Source organism: Chiloscyllium punctatum, chromosome 37 (assembly GCF_047496795.1).
Source record: "Chiloscyllium punctatum isolate Juve2018m chromosome 37, sChiPun1.3, whole genome shotgun sequence".
NCBI classification, from domain to species: Eukaryota; Metazoa; Chordata; class Chondrichthyes; order Orectolobiformes; family Hemiscylliidae; genus Chiloscyllium; species Chiloscyllium punctatum.
Genome location: NC_092775.1, coordinates 24,990,555 through 25,014,811, shown reverse-complemented (window position 1 = coordinate 25,014,811; position 24,257 = coordinate 24,990,555). Strand labels below are relative to the sequence as shown.

At 40.9% G+C, this 24,257-nt stretch overlaps 1 protein-coding gene across 7 annotated transcripts in view; it reads right to left on the bottom strand.

Moving 5' to 3' along the window:
• The window catches only part of l3mbtl1 (L3MBTL histone methyl-lysine binding protein 1), an 83,273-nt gene extending 61,527 nt beyond the window's left edge, over positions 1–21,746 (bottom strand). The window contains exons 1-5 of one of the 7 annotated variants that reach the window (XM_072556481.1): positions 21,699–21,729; positions 18,408–18,480; positions 16,964–17,131; positions 14,496–14,704; positions 10,387–10,537 (exon numbers count right to left, since the gene is read on the bottom strand). In XM_072556481.1, coding sequence (XP_072412582.1) covers positions 10,387–10,537; positions 14,496–14,704; positions 16,964–17,099 — 496 coding nt within the window. In that variant the 5' untranslated portion in view covers positions 17,100–17,131; positions 18,408–18,480; positions 21,699–21,729. The other 6 variants (XM_072556480.1, XM_072556479.1, XM_072556483.1 and 3 more) reach the window with 6 other exon arrangements.
• Between the last annotated feature and the right edge of the window lie 2,511 nt (positions 21,747–24,257).

Sequence of the window (24,257 nt, the reverse complement as noted above, 5' to 3'; positions counted from 1 at the left end):
CCAGGTGTGACCTCACCAGCACCTTGCACAGCTGCAACATTACCTCTCTGCTTTTAAACTAAACTCCTTTAGCAATGAAGGACAAAATTCCATTTTCCTTCCTAATTATTGTTCTACCTGCAGACCAACCTTCTGTGATTCATGCACAAGGACACCCAGGTCCCTCTACATAGCAGCGTGCCGCAACATTTAACCATTCAAGTAATAATCTTTTTTTACTGTTAATCCTACCAAACTGTATGACTTTGCATTATTAACATTGTATTCTACCTACCAGACCTTTGCCCCTTTCAATTCCCAGCATGACTGAAGGTTTCTTTCATGTTAAGCACCTCCTAGAATCAGATGAGCCTTCCAGCTTGACATCTATATGTTGGTGAGACCAAATGGTGCTGCTCCTCGTGAATGTCATTGGCTTCACACCTCCACAGGACCCCACCCAAACTGTATACATGAGCTTGCACCTGCCCAATGTTCCCCCACCACCAGCCCCTGGCATATGAGGTGGCCAGGCCAGATGCAGTCATACATTGGCTTCCACTTGCTCCTGACCATGGAGAAAGTGAGGACTGCAGATGCTGGAGATCAGAGCTGAAAAATGTGTTGCTGGAAAAGCGCAGCAGGTCAGGCAGCATCCAAGGAGCAGGAGAATCGACGTTTCGGGCATAAGCCCTTCTTCAGGAATGAGAAAAGTGTGCCCGGCAGGCTAAGATAAAAGGTAGGGAGGATGGACTTGGGGGAGGGGCATTGGGAATGCGATAGATGGAAGGAGGTTAAGGTGAGGGTGATAGGCCGGAGAGGGGGTGGGGGTGGAGAGGTCGTGAAGAAGATTGCAGGTCAAGAAGGTGGTGCTGAGTCCAAGGGTTGGGACTGAGATAAGGTGGGGGGAGGGGAAATAAGGAAGCTGGAGAAATCTGCATTCATCCCCTGTGGCTGGAGGGTTCCTAGGCGGAAGATGAGGCGCTCTTCCTCCAGGCGTCGTGTTGCATGTCCTTGGCGGAGTGGGAGGGGGAGTTAAAGTGTTCAGCCACAGGGTGGTTGGTGCGGGTGTCCCAAAGGTGTTCTCTGAAACGTTCCACACCATGTCAATGACCCCCTCCTGCATGACCTCTTTCCCATCCATACTGTACCATACGTTCCTTTGTAGATGCTGTTGAACCCCCTCCTTCCAATGATTATCCCTCTTTCCCCCAGCCTGCAGATCCTCAATACCAAAGAATAGCTTGCCAAGTCTCCTTCATGGGGCCTGTTCCCCCAATCAATCCCCTGTTAGTTTCTGTGGATGGACCCAATAGAATGACTGTGGTCAACCACTTTGCAACCTAACCAGACAGCCCTAGATGAGAAGTGTCCAGACCCCTGACTGATGCCTGTGGATCTCCCCCATTCTCCTTAACCTAAGACTGGTTGCTGTAGAGCCACAGGAACGACTGTGACCCCCTCCTTGAACAGCGAACAATCCAGCTGGATGACTGATCATGACCAATCACTTAGACCAGTTATGAGAGTTGCTGGTACATGATGCAGATGTGAGATTGACATAGCACACCGCTGTATAGCAAGATGTATGTCCCCTTGTCTGAAGAGTGTTAATCAGCAAGGCAACCTGTCTGATTGTGTGATTTCACTTCTGACACAGCATAGCTAGACAAGGTGAGTCATGGATACTCTGAGCATGTAGATGGTTGCTAAGTGAAGGACTAACAAAACAACAAGCAAACAGGCCTGAGTAGCAGCCTGGTTTGATCCACAATCTGGGTACCTTTCCCTGCGCGTGAAGTATCCTTGCAGCAGCCTCTCAACGCTACTTGCTGGTGTCCCCTGCAATGTAAGTTTGCGCTATTGTGAATATCCTACACATGTATCAGAGAGATGGATAATGCCAAATACAGGATGCCAATTTCCACAGACAACATGTGCATGCAGCTGGTGCCCATGGGTTGTGCCCTGAGATGCTGTTTGGCACTGAGCAATATTGAGGATCTTTGGAGTTGAAATTGCCAAGTATCAACTCTGACTTCCATATGGAAATTTCTTGGCATCTAACATTTTTTTTGGAAAATGGAAAGCTGATTATTAGTGAGGTAAGTTGGCCCACTAACAAGGTGTTTGCCAAGCAATAATCCCCTTATTTGGTGAGAAACTGGCCTTACTGCTCACCAAAAGCACAAAAGATGGAGTTGATGTCAAGATGCTCATTGCGAGACTTTTCATCTGATTGTGCCACAAATCTCAGATCAATCCATGTCATTCAGACCCTGATAAGAGTCCGCCCAATGAAACACAAGAAACACATTTAACCCCTCAAATCTGTTCTGCGAGATCTTGGCTCCTCTACAGCCTAATTCCATATAGCCACCCATGCCCCAGCTCCTGTAATATGTTTCGATAACAGAGATCCATCCACATTAAGTTTGAAATGAACAAATGAGCTAGCATTGATTACTGTTTGTGGAACCCAGTTCCAAGCTTCAACCGCCCTTTTTGTGCACAAGTGTTTCTTCATTTTACACATGCAAGATCCAGCTCTTAATATTAAACATTCCAAAGACCGGAAAATAGTGTATTCTGTATTCTATCTGTTTTCCTTAATATCTGGAGAACGTTTGGTCAAATTGCCCCTTAGCTTTCTAAATTCATACAACCCTCATTTAAGTACTCTCTCCTCATAAGTTAAAAAATGTGAAACATTATTCTGATAACCCTATGTTGCATTCCCTCCCTTGTCAATATATCATTCCTAAGGCATGGTGCCCATAACACCAGTTCATAGTTTGCCAAATATGGACTACCTTGGGCTTTGTGTACCTGAAGATGCAGTCTCAAAGCAGCAAGTTTCAAAAAGTCACTAGCAGAATTATTCTTTATTTTTTATCTGTGAACAACACGGTTTCCATGGTCTATCACACAAATATACAGAAAAGTCTAGGAAGTGTGGAATTATTGCTCATGGAAAATAAATCTTCTGCTCACTGGTGGTGAGTCTGAAGGTAGAAGGTGCTTTTAAATAGTTGGACAGGTGTCATAGCTCAATCCCTTCATACAGAATCAAAAACACCAAACAAAAATCATTATATTGTGCAACGTTCTAAAATGCAGAGGTATTGTAGGTAAATGCAACAGCAAAATGTTGTGATACATATTTTTTGAGATAATCTGCAACTTTGTTTAGGTCAAACTGTTTACATGCTCTTTTTATTTGCAGGTCAGGCAGGTGATCATCTGGGAACTTGAGGAAGAAAACTCCAAAGGGTATTCACCATGATGTTTTTCAGCTGCAGCAGAAACTCGAAGGGCGGGAGCTTGGACCAGGGACCTGCCGGGAGCGGTGAGTCACTGATTAGAGCTTTTTATATTTGAAATCAGAGAGCAGAGGTTTCTTGGAAAGGAGGGACTTCTTTCTATTTCCATCCAGCTATATAAGTCTGTATTTTCTAAACCCGAGACCTTTGTAGGGCCTCCCACCCAACCATCTCCTCTAACCTTAAAGACCAGGGACACATCAGATAAGCGTCTCTTCTTTTTTTACTTTGTGACAAGGGGACTAGCAAGGATGGCAGTGCTGGGAGAGGACTGTTCCTCCTCCACGATGTCTGAGGTGAGGGATGCCATTACTGTCTCATCCAAGTACATCTGCAGGAAGTGCACCCAACTCTCGCCCCTCCAAGACTGTTAGAGAACTGGAGTGGGAGCTGGATAATCTTTGGATCACTCGGGAGGCAGAGGCTGTGATAGATAACAGTTACAGGGAAGTAGTTCGGCACTCCTAGGCACAAAGAAAGCTGGGTAACTGTACGAAGGGGGAAAAAACAGTCAGTGGAGGGATCCCCTGTGGCCGTTCCCCTGAAAAACATGTATTCCGTTTTGGATACTGTTGGTGGGGGTGTGGGGGATACTTACCAGCATTGTGCAGTGGGACCCAGGTCTCTGGCACGGAGCCTGTCCCAGTGCACAGAAGGGAAGGAGGGTAAAAAGGAGAGTGTTAGTCACTGGGGACTCGATAGTTAGAGGGTCACATAGAAGGTTTGTTGGGAATGAACGAGACTCACGGTTGGTGTGTTGCCTCCCAGTTGCCAGGGTCTGTGATATCTCGGATCGTATCTTTGGGGTCCTGAAGGGAGAGGGTGACCAGCCCCAAGTCGTGGTCCATGTCGGTACCAATGACATAGGTAGAAAGAGGAATAGGGATGTAAGGCAGGATTTCAGGGAGCTAGGGTAGAAGCTAAGAGCTAGAACAAATAGAGTTGCTATCTCTGGTTTGTTACCTTTGCCACGTGAGAGCAAGGCAAGGAAGAGGGAGAGATATCAGCTGAACACATGACTGTAAGGATGGTGCAGGAGGAAGGGTTTCAGTACTTGGATAATTGGGGGTCATTCTGGGGAAGGTGGGACCTGTACAAACAGGATGGTCTTCCTGGGTGGGAAATTTGCTGGTGCTATTCAGGTGGGTTTAAACTAGCTCGGCAGGGGGATGGGAACCTAAGGTGTAGCTCCAGTGCACAGGAGGATGAGCGTAGGGAGGACAGGGACAGGATTTCACGGTCACAGACGTGTGCTGGCAGACAGCAAAGTGGTTTGAAGTGTGTCTACTTCAACACCAGAAGTATCCGAAATAAGGTAGGTGAGTTGCAGCATGGATAGGTACCTGGGACTTCGATGTTGTGGCCATTTCGGAGACATGGGTAGAGCAGGGTGAGGAATGGATGTTGCAGGTTCCAGGGTTTAGATCTTTCATTAAGAACAGGCAAGGTGGTAAAAGAGGGGGAGATGCGGCCTTGTTAGTCAAGGATAGTATAACGGTGGCTGAAAGAACTTTTGACGAGGACTCGTCTACTGAGGTAGTGTGGGTTGAGGTTAGAAACAGGAAAGGAGAGGTCACACTGCTTGGAGTTTTTTATAAGCCTCTGCAGAGTTCCACGGAGGTGGAAGAGAGGATTGGCAAAATTATTCTGGGTAGGAGTGAAAGGAACAGGGTGGTCATTATGGGGACTGTAACTTCCCCAACATTGACTGGAAATGCTATAACTCTCATACATCGGATGAATCAGTTTTTGTCCAATGTGTGCAGGAGGGTTTCCTGACACAGTATGTCGAAGGGCTGACAAGAGGGAAGGCCATACTGGATCTGGTGCTTGGTAATGAACCCGGCCAGGTGTTTGATTTAGTTGTAGGTGAGCACTTTGGAGAGAGTGACCATAATTCAGTTACGTTTAGTTTAGCGATGGAAAGGGATCTGTACATGCCACAGGTCAAGAGTTATTGATGGGGCAAGGGCAATTATAATGCGATTAGGCAAGAATTAGGATGCATAGAACGGGGTAGCAAAATGCAGGGGAGGCAGACAATGGAAATGTGGAGCTGGTTTAGGGAACAGATATTGCATGTCCTCGATAGGTATGTCCCTGTCAGGCAGAGAGGAAGTGATAAGGTAAGGGAACCGTGGTTTACTACAGAAATTGCATCTCTAGTTAAGCAGAAGAAGGAGGCTTATGTGTTGATGAGGCAAGATGGTTCAGATGAGGCGATGGAGAGTTACAGATCAGCTGGGAAGGATTTAAAGAGAGAGTTAAGAAGAGCAACAAGAGGACACGAACAGTCATTAACAAATAGAATAAAGGAGAACCCTAAAGCTTTCTATAGGTATGTGAGGAATAAAAGGATGACTAGGGTAGGAAGAGGCCCAGTCAAAGACAAAAGTGGGAAGTTGAGTGTGGACCCTGTGGAGATCGGAGAGGTGCTAAATGAACATTTCGCATTGGTTTTCACTCAGGAAAAGGAGAATATTGTAGAGGAGAAGAATGAGGGACGAGATACTAGACTAGAAAAGATCAAGGTTAGTTACAAACAAGTTTTATCAATTCGAGAAGGAGTGAAAGTAGACAAGTCCCCTAGGCTGGATGGGATTTATCCAAGGATTCTCTGGGAAGCTAGGGAGGAGATATCAGAGCCTTTGGCTTAGATATTTGAATCGTCATTGTCTACAGGTTTAGTACCAGAGGACTGGAGGATTGCAAATGTTGTGCCCTTGTTCAAGAAGGGAAGTAGAGATGACCCAGGTAATTATAGACCAGTGAGCCTTACTTCTGTTGTAGGAAAGGTTTTGGAAAGGATTATAAGAGATAAGATTTATAATCATCTAGCAAGCAACAATTTGATTTCAGATAGTCAACATGGTTTCTTCAAGGTAAAAACAATGATTGCAGATGCTGGAAACCAGATTCTGGATTAGTGGTGCTGGAAGGGCACAGCAGTTCAGGCAGCATCCAAGTAGCTTCGAAATCGACGTTTCGGGCAAAAGCCCTTCATCCTGATGAAGGGCTTTTGCCCGAAACGTCGATTTCAAAGCTACTTGGATGGTTTCTTCAAGGGCAGGCCGCATCTCACAAACCTCAGTGAGTTTTTTGAGAAGGTGACCAAACATGTAGATGACGGTAGGGCTGTTGACGTGATATACATGGACTTCAGTAAAGCCTTTGATACAGTTCGACATGGTAGGCTGTTGGAGAAAATGCAGAATCATGGAATTGAGGGTGATTTAGCGGTTTGGATTAGAAACTGGTTTTCTGAAAGAAGGCAGCGAGTGATGGTTGATGGAAAATATTCATCCTGGAGTCCAGTTACTAATGGTGTGCCACAAGGATCTGTGTTGGGACCACTGCTGTTTGTCATTTTTATAAATAACTTAGATGCAGCATAGGTGAATGGATTAGTAAATTTGCAGATGACACTAAAGTGGGTGGAGTAGTGGACAGTTTGGAAGAAAGTTACAGGTTGCAGGGGGACTTGGATAAACTGCAGAAATGGGCTGAGAGATGGCAACTGAAGTTTTATGCAACTAAATGTGAGGTGATGCACTTTGGGAAGAATAACAGGAAGGCAGAGTACTGGGTCAATGGAAAGATTCTTGGTTGTGTGGATGTGCAGAGGGATCTTGGAGTCCATGTACATAGATCCCTGAAAGTTGCCACCCAGGTTGACAGTGCTGTTAAGAAGGCATACGGTGTGTTAGGTTTCATTGGTAGAGGGATTGTGTTCCAGAGCTGCAATATACAAAATGCAACTATACATGCTGCAACTATACAAAATGCTAGCGCAGCCACACTTGGAATATTGTGTGCAGTTCTGGTTGCCATATTTCGGGAAGGATGTGGCAGCATTGGAAAAGATGCAGAGGAGATTTACCAGGATGTTGCCTGGTCTGGAGGGAATGTCTTATGAGGAAAGACTTGGGTCTGTCCTCATTGGAAAGAAGAAGGATAAGAGGGGATTTGATAGAGACATACAAGATGACCAGAGAATTAGATAGGGTAGACAGTGAAAGTCTTTTTCCTAGGATGGTGACATCAGCTTGTACAAGGGGGCATAACTACAAATTGTGGGGTGATAGATTTTAGACAGATGTCAGAGGCAGGTTCGTTACTCAGAGAGTGGTAAGGGCATGGAATGCCCTGCCTGCCAATGTAGTTAACTCAGCCACATTAGGGAGATTTAAACAATCCTTAGATAAGCACATGGATGATGATGGGATAGTGTAGGGGGACGAGCTGAGAATAGTTCACAAGTCGGTGCAACATCAAGGGCCAAAGGGCCTGTTCTGCACAATATTGTTCTATGTTACAATAGACAATCTGAATGGAGCTTAAATAACTTAGCAAAGAGGATGACTGGTGAATTCACAAATTTACTTGCAAGCACAGCAAATAGCAAGAAGACTTACTGTAATAACCATGCCCCAAAATACTATATTGTGCCATGTACTGATATCTCCATCCATGTGATTAAATTCACAGTGCATAGTAGTAGAATTAATTAGGTTATCGAATTTTAGATGGAGTAATAGGGTCAGGTTTGTCCTCTTTTAAATCTGTCAAAGAATGGATAGAGTCACAATGGGCCCACTTCTGTTTTATATAATGCTATGATTCTTCCGTCTCTGCATCCTTGTAGAATGAAGAGAAAGGTGAAGGGGCCATGCCTGTGAACAAACACTGTTACCAAGAATCTGCTACCCACATTTGTTGCTGCTTTTTGTGTTCTCGTCATTTTAGTCATGTTATGGCATACTTCCAAGGCAGGTGGGATCTGATCTTCCACTCTAGAGGTAGAGACATTTAGACTGCTTTGCAAGGTTTAACACCTCCCTCGAGTTACAATATTAGAAGTGATGATCGTTTTAAGGATACACTTAAGAGATATTAGAGAGCAACTGATGTTCATTAAAGCACATATTGAAGAGCTGGGTTTTCTTCACCTGGGTGGAGGGGTCTCATTGGAGGATTGCTTCTCCTGAGGGTCCGCTTCTGAGCCTGGTCAAGTCAGCGACAAATAGATCCAGGCAGTGGACTGCAGAGGGGGGTCATAGCTGCTGATCTCTGCCCCTTTCCACCATTATGTTCTTGCCTGGGTATTCTTGGAAAGGGAGCATGCCTGTCAATCAATACTCCCCATGCGTTTAGAGTGAGGTGGACACTGCGGAGCAGACAGTGCTTTATCTCCCCCTTCATCTCCATTCTGATTTAGCCTTCTCCCTTACCTTTGATGGTTTGCATGAAACTATTCTATCGGAAACACAAGTGGTGGTCGAAAGATGAAAAGCGAGTGCCATGGGTGATTTGGAGAGAGGCAAGAAAATCTTTCCATTCTGTGTTAGAGGACTTCTGGATATTAACAAACAGAATTAGTTTTCTACACCCAGTGTGGGGTGGTGCACAATGGAGGACTTCCTCGTGGGGCTGTTGTGGGCATGGTCAAAGTGAACATCAACAAGTCCAGGCAGCCGGCCATGGACAGTCTCACTATTCCTGACTGCCTGCTCCTTTTAAGCAGTTACGTTTGTGCCTAAGCATCCTTGGAGAGGGAGCATGCCATGCCCACCAACACTCTTGATGTCTCTTCGGAAAGGTGGACCCAGAAGGGTCGGAATATCTCATTTTTGTCTCTGACTCCATTTTGATTTAGTCCCCTCCCTCTCTGCCTACCTTTCCTTCTCTTTATTTGTCAATGCAATGCCCTGATGTGTTTTGCATGTAAATTGATAAATGACTCTTCTTCAGAAATGGACATGGAGCATTAACAAGGCTTTCTCTCTATAGATATAGTAGACCTGCTGAGTTTCTCCAGCAATTCTGTTGTTGTTTCACATTTCCAGCATCCGCAGTTCTTTGTTTGATTTTGTATAAAACTATGTAGATTCGGTAGCTGATTACTAAGTTACAACTTCATTTAATTATAACAAACTCCAGATTGTGTGACTTCTCCAATTTCAGCATATGGTAAATGAGGCCAAAATGGTTTAGCCAAACAATCCATTCGTAACTGAGTCATTTCGGCTTGAAAATATATTGATTACTTACAGTTGATCTAAAATTGGAGCGTTATAACTTAGCTCTGTGCCTCTAATGGGGGGACGGAAAGTACAGCCAGTGCTCCCAATCCTCTTCTGAGGGCTCTGGCTGGATTTATACATTTTGCAATTTCAGTGCAAGTAGAACTGGACACAGTTAAAATGTTCATTTGACCATTATGGTAGAATTTAGGGGAGGTGATGGCATAGTGGTACTATCGCTAGACTATTAATACAGACACCCAATTAATGCTCTGGAGACCTGGGATTCAAATCCCACCTTGGCATAGTGTAGAATTAAATTCAATAAAATCTGGAATTAAGAGTCTAATGATGATTATAAAACCATTGCAGATTGTTGTAAACATTCATCCAGTTCACCAGTGTCCTTGAGGGAAGGAAACTGCCATCCTTACTTGGTCTGGCCTACATGTGACTCCAGAGTCTAGATTAGAATGGTGCTGGAAAAGCACTGCAGTGCAGGCAGCATCCGAGGAGCAGTAAAAATCGACGTTTAGGTCCTTCATCAGGAATACAGGCAGAGAGCCTGAAGGGTGGAGAGATAAATGAGAGGAGGGTGGGTGTAGGGAGAAAGTGACTCCAGACCCACAGCAATGTGGCTGACTCTTAACTGCCCTCTGGGTAATTAGGGATGACCAATAACTGCTGACTTGATCAGCGATGCCCACATCTAGTGAATGAATTTTAAAAAGTTGCTGATGTTCACTATTAGGGCTCAAGCATAAACAATAACACTTGATTAAAATATTGGATAACCTCATCACATGTGAAACTGCTTGCTAGCAAAGGTGTCATTGTCTTTACCAGAAGGAAAAAAATTGTAAGAAAAGAAAGAGGCCTTTGTTTTCTCATCTTCCATCCACAAGATCCCTAAAGGGCTAACAAAAGAACAATTCCAAAACATATGCAGCAGAAAATAACTCTAAATGCACTGTGCACTTAGGTTGAGTACAATGGCAAATTGACTTTATGCTGAAACCAGCAACACAATACATTTCTCAGTGGATATATATATATCTTACATTCATTAGGAGAAGTTATATTCCAGCTAGCCTCACTGCAAGCATCACTCTCCGCTTTCGCTTTGGTCACTACAGACACCTCTGACATTGACTCTGTCACAATACCTTCTGTGCTGATAACCTCCAGGACACCAAATTCATTCAATCGGAACTAAAAAAAACAAATACATTATTTAATGCTCATCCAACTAAATAACAGAGACACTTTAAAGCTGCAAAAATTGAACTAGTGCAACAATATAATGATACAATATGTTGTTCCATCTAATTCCTTTTGATTTTAAAGAGAAATCAAAATAGTTTCCAAAATTATATTTTACTTCGGTTTCAAAAACTTATTGAATAGTATTAAATTAAGTTCTTGATTTAATTCCAGTTGAAAAAGCAGAGAAAAAAAATCACACAATTAATGTACATATATTGGTTTGATGTAACTGATTTTTGATGCAATTAAGGAAATCATTGAACCATATAACATAGATAGAGACCATTCATCCCACAGTGCTGTTTGAAAGAGTTGCCTAATTAGACTCAATCCTCTACTGTTTCTCCATAACCTGACATATGATTCTTTCTAAATGCAGACCCAATTCCCTGTTGAAAGTTACTGTTGAATCTCCTGCTACCACCCTTTCAAGCAGTACATTCCAGATCATAACAATTCACTGTGTAAAAGAACGTTTCTGCTCCCCTTAACTCTCTGTGCCTGCTAGTTACTGACCATCTGCTGATGGAAACAGCGTAGATCAATAAATTCATCAAAAGGTATTTGGAATTATTTCATTGGGCTTCATGAGATACTGTGATTCAGAATTAAAAAGGTATTAAATAGTTTTGTTTTTACAACCAATTCCATACAGAGCGCATGGAAAGAGCTGGTGTTTTTTTCTGACAATATTGTGTGGTATAATCTCTGTAAGGTAAATGTAACCAAGTAATTCTTATTTTTTTATTAAATATGCTACTCTTAAAAAGTGGCTGAGATAATTCATTTTGAGGCTGATTCCCATGAGTTGATTTGGACAGCACTTATTCTCCATGTACAAAGCGTAGAAAAAAAGAGAAAAACTAAGTTTTTGCTGTGTTAACAATATCTATGATTTCATAGGCCCTAGAGAGACACTAATATACATTTGTCTTCAATACATCTTTATCTGAAGTCATAATTCAAATAAGGCAGAAGGGGAGATTTCTGGTACCTACATCACTCTCCTGACACGACAGCTTTAACACAAAGGGTGGCACGGTGGCTCAGTGGTTAGCACTGCTGCCTCACAGCACTGGGTACGATTCCAACCTCAGAGTTTTTATGGAGTTTGCACATTCTCCCCGTGTCTGTGTGGGTTTCCTCCAGGTGCTCTGGTTTCCTCCCACAATCCAAAGGTGTGCAGGTTAGGTGAATTGGCCATGCTAAGTTGCCCACGGTGTTCAGGGATGTGTAGGTTAGGTGCATTAGTCAGGGGTAAATGTAGAGTGGAAGGGGAATGGGTCTGGGTGGGTTGCTCATCAGAGGTTGGGTGTGGACTTATTGGGCCAAATGGCCTGTTTCCACAGCAGGGATTGTATGATAAACAAAGATATTACAAGAAATTGGCAACAGAAATATCAGCAGAACAACGCCTCAAATTAAAGGGTTTGAGAATGCTCAGTAAAAAGAGGGTTCAAATACCAGTTGCAATTGTCTTCCAGACTGTGGGTCTTGGCTGCTCTGTGCAAGAGAATTTGATATGCATAATTCTAAAACAACACTTTGCACCTAGTCCACTTTATTACTTCTTGAGGTCATTACCCGCATTAGAAATTCTCCAATTTCATGCAGAGCCTACATGGTTTCATCAAAAAGAAATCCTGCTTTATTAGTTTATTGGAGTCCTTTGAAGAAGTAGCTTGTTCTGCTGATCTCATCTCATCCTCAACTCCACTTTCCTGCCTCTTTTCCATAACCCTTCAACCCATTATGAATTAAAATCTGTCTATTTCCTCCTCAAGTTTACTCAATGTCCCAGCATTCACCACACGCTGGGGTACTGAATTCCACAGATTCACGACCATTTGAGAGAAGTAATTTCTCAACTCAGTTTTAAATCTGTTACCTCTTATCCTAAAACTATAACCGCTTCTTCTAGATTGCCCCATACGAGGAAACGTTCGATGTCGACTTTGTCAATCCCTTTCGCATCTTATATACCTCAACTGGATCATTTCTCATTCTTCTAAATTCCAGACAGTATAGCCCTAAATTACTCAATCTCTCTACATCAGAAGAGGACATAAGGAGCCTACAAAGGCATATAGAAAGGTTAAGTGAGTGGTCCAAGAATTGGGAAATGGAGTATAATAGGGGCAAATGTGAAACTGTACATTTTAAGAAATTATATTATAAAAGCATATTATCTGAATCATGAGGGTTGCAGGTTTCAGCGAGGTCTGGGTGTCCTAGATATGAATCGCAGAAGTTTAGTATGTAGGTCTAGCAAGTACTCAATAAACCCAGTAGAACGTTATGCTTTATTATGAGGAGAACTGAATGGAAGAGTATGGTGACCATGTAGTTACGCAGGACATTGGTGAAACCGCATCTGGACTACGATGTACCATACTGGTTACTGTACATATGGGAGAATGTTAATGTGTTGGAAATAGTTCAGAGAAGGTTTACTACACTAACATCTGGAATGAGCAGATTGCTTTATGAGGAAAGGCTAGACAGGCTAGGTCTGTATCCTCTGGAGTTTAGAAAAGTCAGAGATGGCTTAATTGAAGCATATAAGATCCTGAGGAAACGTGACTAGGTGGACGTTGAAAGGATGCATCCTGTTGTGAAATAATCTAGAATTAGGAGTCTTAGTTTAAAAAGGATATGCTGATTTAAAACAGAGATGAAGCAATTTTTTTTTCTCTCAGAGAGCTGTGTGCCTTTGGAATTCTTTTCCTCAAAAAGGCAGTGGATGCAAAGTTTTCAAACTGTTTCACCAAGGAGGTAGATAGGTTCTTGATTACCAAGGGGATTAAACATTATTGGAGATATGTAGCAATATAGTAATGAGGTTAACATTAATCAGCCATGATCTTATTGCTTGTTTGTAACTTCAGAAGCAACCAGCCAGTGATTTATTTTTCACGTGCAAATGGAACTATCTAGTTGATCTACTGACATCAGAACATCATATCCCTAAAATTTCTTCAAAATTCAATCAACAGCTGGTCAAAGCATTTACTGCATTGTCCACAATGCTCCAAGATGCAGAAGCAATTTAGGAACAGGACTATATCGCCATTAAGTGATATCATGGCTAATCCTTGGCATAATCTATTATATTTATCTTTGCCCATTTTTAAAATTATCTTTAATTAACAAAAATCTATCAATCTCAGATTTATATTTAACAACTGATATACCATCATTGCCATTTGAGGAGGGCAGTTCAAAATGTCTTCCACCCTCTGGTATTGAAGTGTTCCTTAATATCACATCTAAGAGATTTGGCTCTATCTTCACGGTTATGTCCCTTCATCCTTGACTTCCCAAACAGTGGAAATAGTTTCCATTTGCCCTATTTGATCCCATTATCCTTTGAAAGCTTCATCACCCAACCTTTTAAATTTCAGTGGATTCCTGTTTGCGAAATTGCACTTTATAATTAAATCCTTAGAATCTAGATTTATCATTCTAGTGAGTTGGAGGAAACTATACTCTGGTAGCTGGAAATATTGCCAAAATATAAAAACAACTTTTGTTATCCACGGTGAGCAAAGTAAACATAAATTTTGCTTCATATTCAGATCAACATTCCATCTAATGCAAGTCCTAATTTGTGGACTTATTAACCAAATTTGATCAGGTTTACTGATGGCCACACAGCTGCACAGCCTACAGTCACAAGCAAAACTGGGAGAGATATTACCTTACAAAAATATCTCCATGTGAGACACTGTCTCAAAGAGGATCAAGAAAAAAGATCAGAATTGTTACCAGGAGAAAGGGAAAGTGTGCTGTAACACAAAATGCCTCTACTTGCTTGATGGATTGTATCTATTATTTAGTATATTTTGTAAAAGAAGAAAAGAATGAATATTTCATAATGTAGAGTTCAATCAGGAAAGCTCACCTTCAAATTGCTCCCAGGTAAGGTAGCAATGCCATCTTTCCATTCCAAAACACTGACCATGTCACATTTGTGTGCTCCAGTAGTCTGCGGACTAATTGCTGCCGTCACTGGCACAGTGCTGTCGGACTGTTGCCCTTCAATTGGCAAAGAAGCACCTTGATTTTCTCTGGAGAAACCCTGAGGTTTTCGATTATTCTCGGTTGCATTGACTGAATTTATATTTGGAAGAAAGTAGAGACAAACAAAATCTGGCAATACATTTAGCAAGCCTATAACAAATTTGCATTCCCTGACACCCTTAAACCTATAAATAAAACTGTAATAACCTTGACGCGTGTTATATTCATAGTGGGTAACATTAACATTTTAATGTTTTTGTCCTGACATAATCACAATTGTATTGTTATTTAAAAACAAATTAGAACAATTTCAATTGCTAAAACAATATAATTTTAGCCACGATGCCTGAATGATATTTGGTTTGAGTAATCAGTTTGATTTGATCCAGACCAATTCAAATCCTACTGAAAATTGAACGAGAACTGCAATGTTAAGTATTTCTTAACACAGGAATTCAATCAAAATCTTCCTTACACCTTGGTAATCTGTTTTTCTTCATTAACCCACATGAGAATTTCTCCCCATACAATGGATTCCACTTGTACCAATGGAGTGATAATTTATTCACAAAGCTATTCAGACTCCCTTTCCCATGTACATAATGATTTGAAGTCAATTGTTTCTATCAAAATTCTCGTAAGTTAAATAACCTACCTTTGTCTATTCAATAACTGTAAAAGACAATTTTATTATTCTTTCATTGGTGTTTATATGAGCCTTCTTAACTAAAAAAAATGCAAGTTACAGGACCACAATACCAACTTCAGATATGTATCGTTGTCTGTATCGGTAAAATTTGTCTTCTTGTGCAAAACAAAAAAGTGAACTTGCCTACAATATATAACTATATCAACATTCTCCGAAATGTCCCAAATGTAAAATCAGCAGAGGTACCCTTACGCATTGCCTTTGGTCCTGCTACAAGATTTGCGGATACTGGGGTGCCATTGTGAATAAGCTGGAGAAGATCCTGGGAATTGAAGTTAAGGAGGACCCGGTATCCCTCCTTTTGGGGCTACTGAATCTGCTCTCTCTGGGTGAGCAGGGGAAGAAGTTATTTAACATTCTTAAACACTGTGCGAGGAAGAACATTCTAATGATATTAGAAAAACCTCCAGGTCTTGCAGAGTGGCGCAGACTTGTGATGGAGTATGTCCCCTACGATTACCTGACAAGAATGGTGCACCATGGTACAGAGCAATTTTATAAAACATGGTGGCCCTTTTGAAATTACACAGACATGGATCTATTTGTGGTACTGATTGGGGCCTTTATATGGGCGGCATGGTGGCACAGTGGTTAGCACTGCTGCCTCACAGCGCCAGAGACCCGGGTTCAATTCCCGCCTCAAGCGACTGACTGTGTGGAGTTTGCACGTTCTCCCCGTGTCTGCGTGGGTTTCCTCCGGGTGCTCCGGTTTCCTCCCACAGTCCAAAGATGTGCAGGTTAGGTGAATTGGCCATGCTAAATTGTCCGTCGTGTTAGGTAAGGGGTAGATGTAGATGTAGGGGTATGGGTGGGTTACGCTTCAGCGGGGCAGTGTGGACTTGTTGGGCCGAAGGGCCTATTTCCATACTGTAAGTAATCTAATCTAATCTAATCTAATCTATATAGCCACGAGGGCTGTATATGGTGGTCTGGGGTCCATGTGAAATGGGGGGGGGGGAGTGGTGCATGGGAGGAGGCCTGGCAAATACAAGTATAATAACTGTTGCTCTCGTAGACGGGAGCTTCACAAAGGTGTGGTGAGTGGAGTGATGTAATGTAGTGTAATGTAATGTGATTTTATTTTATTGGATTGTAATTTAATTTAAAACTATTGCATTTAATTTGACTTTATTTTAATTTGGGTTAAGTTAGGTAAAAATGAGACGATTGTATCTTGAAGAGTTCTAGGCAGTTTATTGTTAATATTGCTGTAATATAATAATGGGATATTATTTCTACTGTTCTGTATTTCTGTACTTTTAAAACTTTTCATTTTTTCTGTTAAAAGAGTAAAACATTTTCAATAAACATATATATAAAAAAGTTATCAACTAAAAACACAATATCTGATATGACTTGAATTTTAAGCCTATTTATCCATACTTGAATATTTTTATTTTTAATTCTTGTCCAAATATGCTAGATCAACTTAAGGTATCATGGCTAAAATTGTATTGTTTTAGCAATAAATAAATCAATCGATACCTAGTGAAATACAATTTTCAACTTAAGCCAACTTAAGATATCATGGCTAAAATTGTACTGTTTTAGCAATAAATAGATCAATCACTACCTAGTGAAATACAATTTTTAAATATATATGTTCATGAATGTTCTTTGTAATGCTAACAGTACAATACCTGGAATAATGAAGGCTTTAGTTGACAGGCGATCATTTTGAGTAGAGCTATTGCTGCTTACTACCTGTACGCTGACATCCCTGGGTGCAGTCACACTGCTAGGCAACAGGACCTCCAATCCCACTCTGCTATTCATGATAATGGCTCACCAGCTGTTTGCGACTGGCTCTGGAGTGAAGTTAGCAAAATTGAACAGTCACTCTTGTTCACAAAATCACAAATTAGGAATTGGTTGGTGTTGCATCTTAAGCCTGCTCAGAATATTTGGTTTATTCAGAGCTTTACAAGTTATCAGATACGAAATTTTCAAGAGCTCCAAATTATGTCATATATAATGACATCTCTTCAGTTTTATAGGGAACCTTTCTGGATAATCACTATTAGCAAAACACAACAATTCAATAGTGGTTTCAATTATCACTTGAAAATGCTGGGAATAGCTAATAAACAGGCTGCACGTAGAGAGAGAAACAAAGTCATGATTGTGATCGGAATCAGTAACTAAAATGTTGAGCAGAATCTTATCAACAATGCAGAGGCCTGCTTTGGAAGCAGATGCTCAGGGAATTTTGAGAAAGACACACAGGCGGCTGACATGATGCACTCCACCTCCAGCCAATCATATCACAGACAAATGAACAATGTCAGCAGCAACTAGCCAATTAGTCTCAATTTTCTAGCCAACTGCTGCCAAGTTGAAGGCTCCACTGGGTTCAGGTAGAAGATACACCCCATAATCCAGGCAAAGTATGTCACTCGAAGCGACCTCCTGGCAACATGCTTGGGGACTGGCAAGACCTCCTATGTTTAACCAACTGAAACTGGACCCCATGACCCAAGCAGCCTCTGCCACTGAGCCACAGTGTGGCCACTACAATAACGATCTGACAGAAAAATTTTAAAGAGCTTGTAATTCCTCAAAGGTCTCCTCACCTCCAACAGAGCTGCTGGCTGAACAGTGCTGCATGCCCTTCTGTTGGTCCAGCTGGGGAACAGTTTCTGCCATCCTCAGCTCAATGGTGCTCTCAGATACAGCCTCCTAATTCATTACAACTAATTCAATACCATGCAGGAGATTACTCGTGGATTACAAGCAAATTTGGGATCTAATCTTGGTCACAACATCGGAAAATCCTTAAGAATGGCAAGATTCTGCCTGCTTGTATTTTCTTTTATCCTGTTAGAAATTATAAACATGTTACTCATGTAAATGTGTGCATATGGAGGAGTTCGTGTGTCAAAATGCTCGCCCCTGATTCAAGTCTTATCCAGGACTTTGGGGACATGTGTTCCAATTCCACCATGTTAGATGATAGAAATTAAATTCAATAAAAATTTGGAATTAACAGTCTAATGATGACCATGAAGCCACTGTTGATTGTCAGGAAAAAAAAATTATCTGGGTTCACAAATGCCCTGTATGAAAGGTAAGTACTGTTCTTACCCAGTCTGCCCTACATGCGACTCCAGAAATGTGGTTGATCCTTAATTGCCCTCTGGGCCAGTGTTGCCCCATCCTGTGAATTAATTTTAAAAACTTATTTTCAACTATACTCTTGCTACCAGTCAAGTGATATAGTGATTTACTTCTTCCAAGTTATTATACTATTTCTGCCTCACCATAGAAACCAAATGCAAATTGAGTGATCATTTTCCTGAATTGTTGAATCCACAATCATAATTGACACTGAACTTCTGACTGCTTGCCAATTTAATTTTCCATTCCATTCTCATTGTGTCCTTGGATTTCTATACAGTTTGAGTCAGCCATGGCTTGGAGATTAATAGTCTGAGTTAACGTTTCACCAAGTAATCCTGAGCACAAAGTTCTTGCTGACATTCAGTGCAGCACTGGGAGAGTGTTGATGTGTTGGAGGTACAATCTTTTGGATGAGACATTAAACTGAAGTGCTGCTGATGTTCTCAGATGTTTGGAAAAGATTTCTTTTCATCATTTGAAAAAGAATAGGGAAGTTATCCTCAGTGTTCTAGTAAATATTTATTTCTCAGTCAACATCACTGTAACTAATTATCTGTTCATTGTTATACTGTTATTTTGGGAAGCTTGCTGTATACAGATTAGCTTCCTACTTTGTGACTGAAAATTGCTGAATTGGCTTAAAGTGCCAAAAGACATTACATAAATGTATCTGTTTCTTTTCACGAATGATACAATGTAAACTTGAGTAACAGCACCTTTTCTTTCTACAATATAATTAAGAGCCTTCTGACCATCTCACCTCGAGTTTAACAATTTTAACCACTGTTTCAAGTTTCTCTGAGACAGCAAGTGCTGATAATGGATGGCTGCCTCAGCACAACTGGTATTTGAAGAACTATGGACTGGTATTTGTACTGGAAGGACGGACAGGTACATTTCCAGCAGGGTTCATTCCTGACATTTACCTGCCTTATTTTTCCACCCCGGGCCATAAATGCCTCCTCCTTACGCCAGATTTACCATGTAAAGGATAATCTCTTTTATCCTTTAACAATTAGCATCAATCTTTTACATGTTCAACAGTCTCACGATGAGTCTATTTTACCTTATTATTTCCATCAACTTTGCTACTTAATCATTTCATTCACTCTCCCTTTTCTTCCTTTCCTGTTCACCTGCAACATTGCTCCCCCAACGACAAACAAATTGCATTATAGACAGCTGTTAACAAAAAGTCCCTAGGTATTCCACAAGACTAAAGTATAGTGCTAAGTCAAGTTAGGTCAGATGACCAATAGTGAGGACTAAATGAGCCATTTTAAGGAGTATCTTTAACAAGAGTAGGGTAGAGAGATGAAGAGAAGTAGGGAGAATATCCTGGAGCTTGGGGCCTCACAACTGAATGTGCAACCACCTATGGTGGAATGATTAAAACTGTGGATTATAAGGCCAGAATTTATAGCACAGATACCTCAGAGATTGAAGAAATAGGGAGACATGAGATCATGGAAGAATTTGAAAATAAAGAATCAAGCCTTGCTTGATCAGGAGCCAATATGGGTCATAAAGCACAGGGGTGAGAAAGAATTGAGGGTTTTTGCAAGATAAGAGTTTGAATGACATCACGTTTACACAGGGTAGAATGTGGAAGATCAGCCAAGACTGCATTGAAACACTCAAGGCTAGAGGTAACAAAGGCACGAACGATGATTTTAGTAGCAAAGCAGTTGGCACAGGGACAAAGTTGGGTGATGTAATAAAATATGGAATTATGCCATAAGCATGAAATCATGAGCTAATTTAAAAGATTTCCAACATCTTCCAGTTTCAACGAAAGATTGTCAACCTTAGATCGTAATGCTGGTTTTATCTCTGCAGACACTGACTGAACTGGTGACGATTTCCAGTTTTTTCCAAAAAAAATTCCGATTTCCTTTGTTGACAAGTCATATCTTATTTCTCCTTCCTTATTTTATCCTCAATAATAGTATAACTATTTGACCCAAAAAGTAAATGTTTGTCAACAACATTGTCCCATTTCATTATCTTGTCACTGTTTTGTCCAGCTATCATTTCCGTGATGTAAACAAATCTTTAATTGTTTTCCACTTTGCCGATTGATTTATAATCAATTATTATGAGATGTAATTGGTCACAAGGGAAATTTCAGAATTGCAATAAAGGATTATAAGGACTTATAAATGTGTTATATTAAAATACATCCATTTTAAAATGAATTATAGTAATTCAAAAATTCAGTAACGGTGTTTGCTGACTCTTGACATGTTTCTGTAGTTAAACGACACATTGCATTGCTCTGTGGAATGAGATGATGTTCTACGTGCAATAAATCTTTCCTTTTCGTTATATAAATAATGCACATGGCATGAATTAACTTTAAAATATGTTGCTTGTCAATATCAACATGCACCTTGTTTCCAGCGTCCAATAAATACATTACCGGACAAATTAAATACTTCTTCACCAGATTTCTGAAAACGAATGGTACTAATGTTTTTCTTAAAAGTATATTACACACCCTGTCTGAAATGATCAGAAAAGACGGCAGAATAATATTCTAATTAAAGCAAACATTGAATCGCTGCATTGTAAAAGGCTACAATGTTATTTGCCACTCCTGTGAATGTGATGATGATAAAGCAGTTAACAAAATAAATCATGATATTCAGATTTACCTGAGCGGGAAATGTCATGGCCATTCATTAGGAATTATCATTCATCTTTATTGACTAATAAAACCATGCATTAGGTTTTATTTCTTACCAAAATGGCGGAGCTGACAGCGAGCCAGAGAACAGAAGCCACAGTAAAATCCAGTGGGATATACTTAAGATATATATGAACACCCTGAATTGAGATACAAGGGGTGGATCCACCGCCACCGAGCACCCCGCTTGTCTCTCCGTATGTACGCCTTTAATTCTCAGCAGAGACACAGTTAACCAGAAAGTTGCAATGATAAAGGTATCAAATTCGCTAAATTGCTACTGCACACACTGCGCGGCACCTCTGAAGCGAATGTGTGCGGAGTTCCCATCGATTCCCTGAGCCCCCTCGTGTAAATGAACACGATATTTAGTTAAAAACTGACACCCGCTGTAAAATAGAATGCAACTCAAAGGCAATGAATTAACTTGGCAGGAATGTAAGGGTGGGGGGGGGGGAACGTAAAATAAAGGCTGACGCAATTTGCACCCATTGGGATTCTTGCCTCTTTTCCCACTGAAATCTTGTACGATATTTTACTAATAGTGAAATTATTGGTTTTCTTACCAATACAATGCTCACTTGCGTCTTAGCTGCGAGGCTGAGTGATGAGAGTGCGCATGTGCAATGCTCTCAGTACTGTCACCCCTCCTTCTGCAGATACTCCAGCTTTTTGCACAATTTCTAGGACACATGGGTTTTACCTTCAATTCCCAACAGGTTTGTTTTTTCTTTGTTTCACTTAAAGGATTTTTTTTTGTTTAAACTCCAAGTCTAATTTTTAGAGGCTTTGGAAATCCTCCGCCCACAGCATTGAACATGGGCAGGAAATGTGGGAATATAGGGCAAAAATGAAAAATTCAGAATCTCGTCGCTGAGAAAAATATCTCTGATTTTCTACTTAAGGTTCAAACGGTGAGTTTCAAATTTCCTAGTAGCTAATAACCCCCCCGATTTCCATACACTTGCATCACATTCATGGTCCATTTCATCTTAATTCCACACCTTCCCAATGTTTTCTTTCCCCCCAAGAAACTAGAAAGCACCAACTCCTAACATGAAAATCTGCAAAAATTTCGAGCACCAAGTCACAGCTTGCTTCTCTGAGCCTTCGTCAAACTCTGCTTTCACCACAATGTCCCTGTATACTCCAACGGATGCTGCCCTCCTCCCACCCTTCATCCAAACCAGCCAATAAACCACCAATCTCCACACATCATGATGCCTGAATGCTCTTCAGTCAACTTCAGATTTTCAAGACTTCATTAGGGAGCTCACAGACACATATACTTAAATGTTTCTGCCTGTGTCAGTCAAGGGACATGGCCAAATGTAGTGCAGGTCAGCACCAATTAGTATATCAGTCCTGTAATCTCTATAAGTCAATGTCTTCTATGGTTAGAAAAAGGAGGGATGAAGTATGATGATTGTGGATGGAAAAACCATTTAGTGTCAGTATAGAAACAGGATAGCAAGGTGTCCCCAATGAATGAATGGGAAGTACAGACAACCAAAATGGTAAATAGTGAAGCAGCCATTAACTGGCTATGCAATAACATACACTGCAGTCCTTGACATTTGACAAGATGCATGCAGTGGCAGATTTATAGCAAATGGTACCGAGTGTGAGCAAAGATGATGAAATTTACTCTGATGGAGCACCAATCATTCACATTTGTCCTACTACGCTGTACACGGTTTCATTCGGGACATTGCATTGGCTATGGGCTGCTATTGACTCTGGTGATGTAGCTCTTTTACAGCCAGGAAAAAAAAACTGTCGCCCTTTCCGTCATTTCAGATACGTGACAGTGAACGAAGGAAGAGCAAATTTCCTCAATCTGGGGCACAGTGTCACAATATATAGCATCTGTTGTCTGGACAGCAGTGAGCACTTTCACCTCTCCTGCCACGAGACAGCTGCCGAAAAAGCCACTTACAAATACAGAAAACTACAGGAGAAAAGTCACCATCCTTTATTGCAGGCCAAGTACCATGAACCACACTAAAAAAAGGCCAAATTCAGCGGAAAAAGGTCATTTGCTTTCTTAAACTTTAGCATCCAGGACACGATTGGAGTCCATGCCTACAATTTTCTGATACGGGAAGGACATACGGTTGACTTGTGTTTTATCTGCCAAAGTGAACAACCCACAAAGATTAAAAAAAACCAAGTGCACCCTGCAGTCACCATCACCTTGCAGCTCCAAGCAGTCTAAGGAACAAAAGATCTGAGCAGTTTCAAACCTACAATTTCATTACTGCAATAAGAATAAAATGTTGTGTAATAATTATGTTGTTTCCTTTTGAACAGCTACTTTCCTTTGGAAGTCAAGGACATGAACGCATTTTAACAAGATGTATAACATTGTTACATATTAGGTTGACAGCGATATCCACTGAGGTTAGATTAGGTTCAGTCTCTGGAGGCCATCTCCAGCAAGCCATTTGTTCGCTCTTTCCAAGAAGTTAAGCTGTTTTTTGTTAAAAAATCACAGTGCCCACAAATCTTCACATTTGAACAAATTATTTGAATATCAACTTTGCTAAAAAAAAGTCTTCACTTTTCAAAAACCTTCCATCTTGTGTGGAATAGCCAGAAAACCTTCTTGACTACTTAGGTCATTAATAGACTCTTATTGATTGACTCTTTGAAGCACTCTGATGGCACATGCATTCTTAAAAATCATTTCATGATTAAGTTTGGAATTCGAATTAACACTTCCAATTTATAAAACTTCCACACGACAATTGCAATTTAAGATTACTAGCACAAAACAGACTCCATAATTATCAAGAAAATGTCATAATTTCAGCTATTTCAATCAGAGATCCCGCCTGGAGGGCAAAAAAAAAGGTCAGCATAGGTGTAATTGGATATGAGCATCAGAATGGACACAAGTGAGCTATGGCAAGCATGTGAGGACGATACAAGACAGTCAACAGTGACATGATAGCAATCTCCTGACAAGAGTAGCTACAAGCAACAGTATTTACAAAATTCCTCAGTGTAGTTTACAGTTGGAGAGATTATTGATTTTGTAGGGTAAGATTAGAGGAATTTTACTGCATCTGGTTATCTACAACCTAACGAATACCCAAAAAAAAAGCCTGTAGCAGATTATT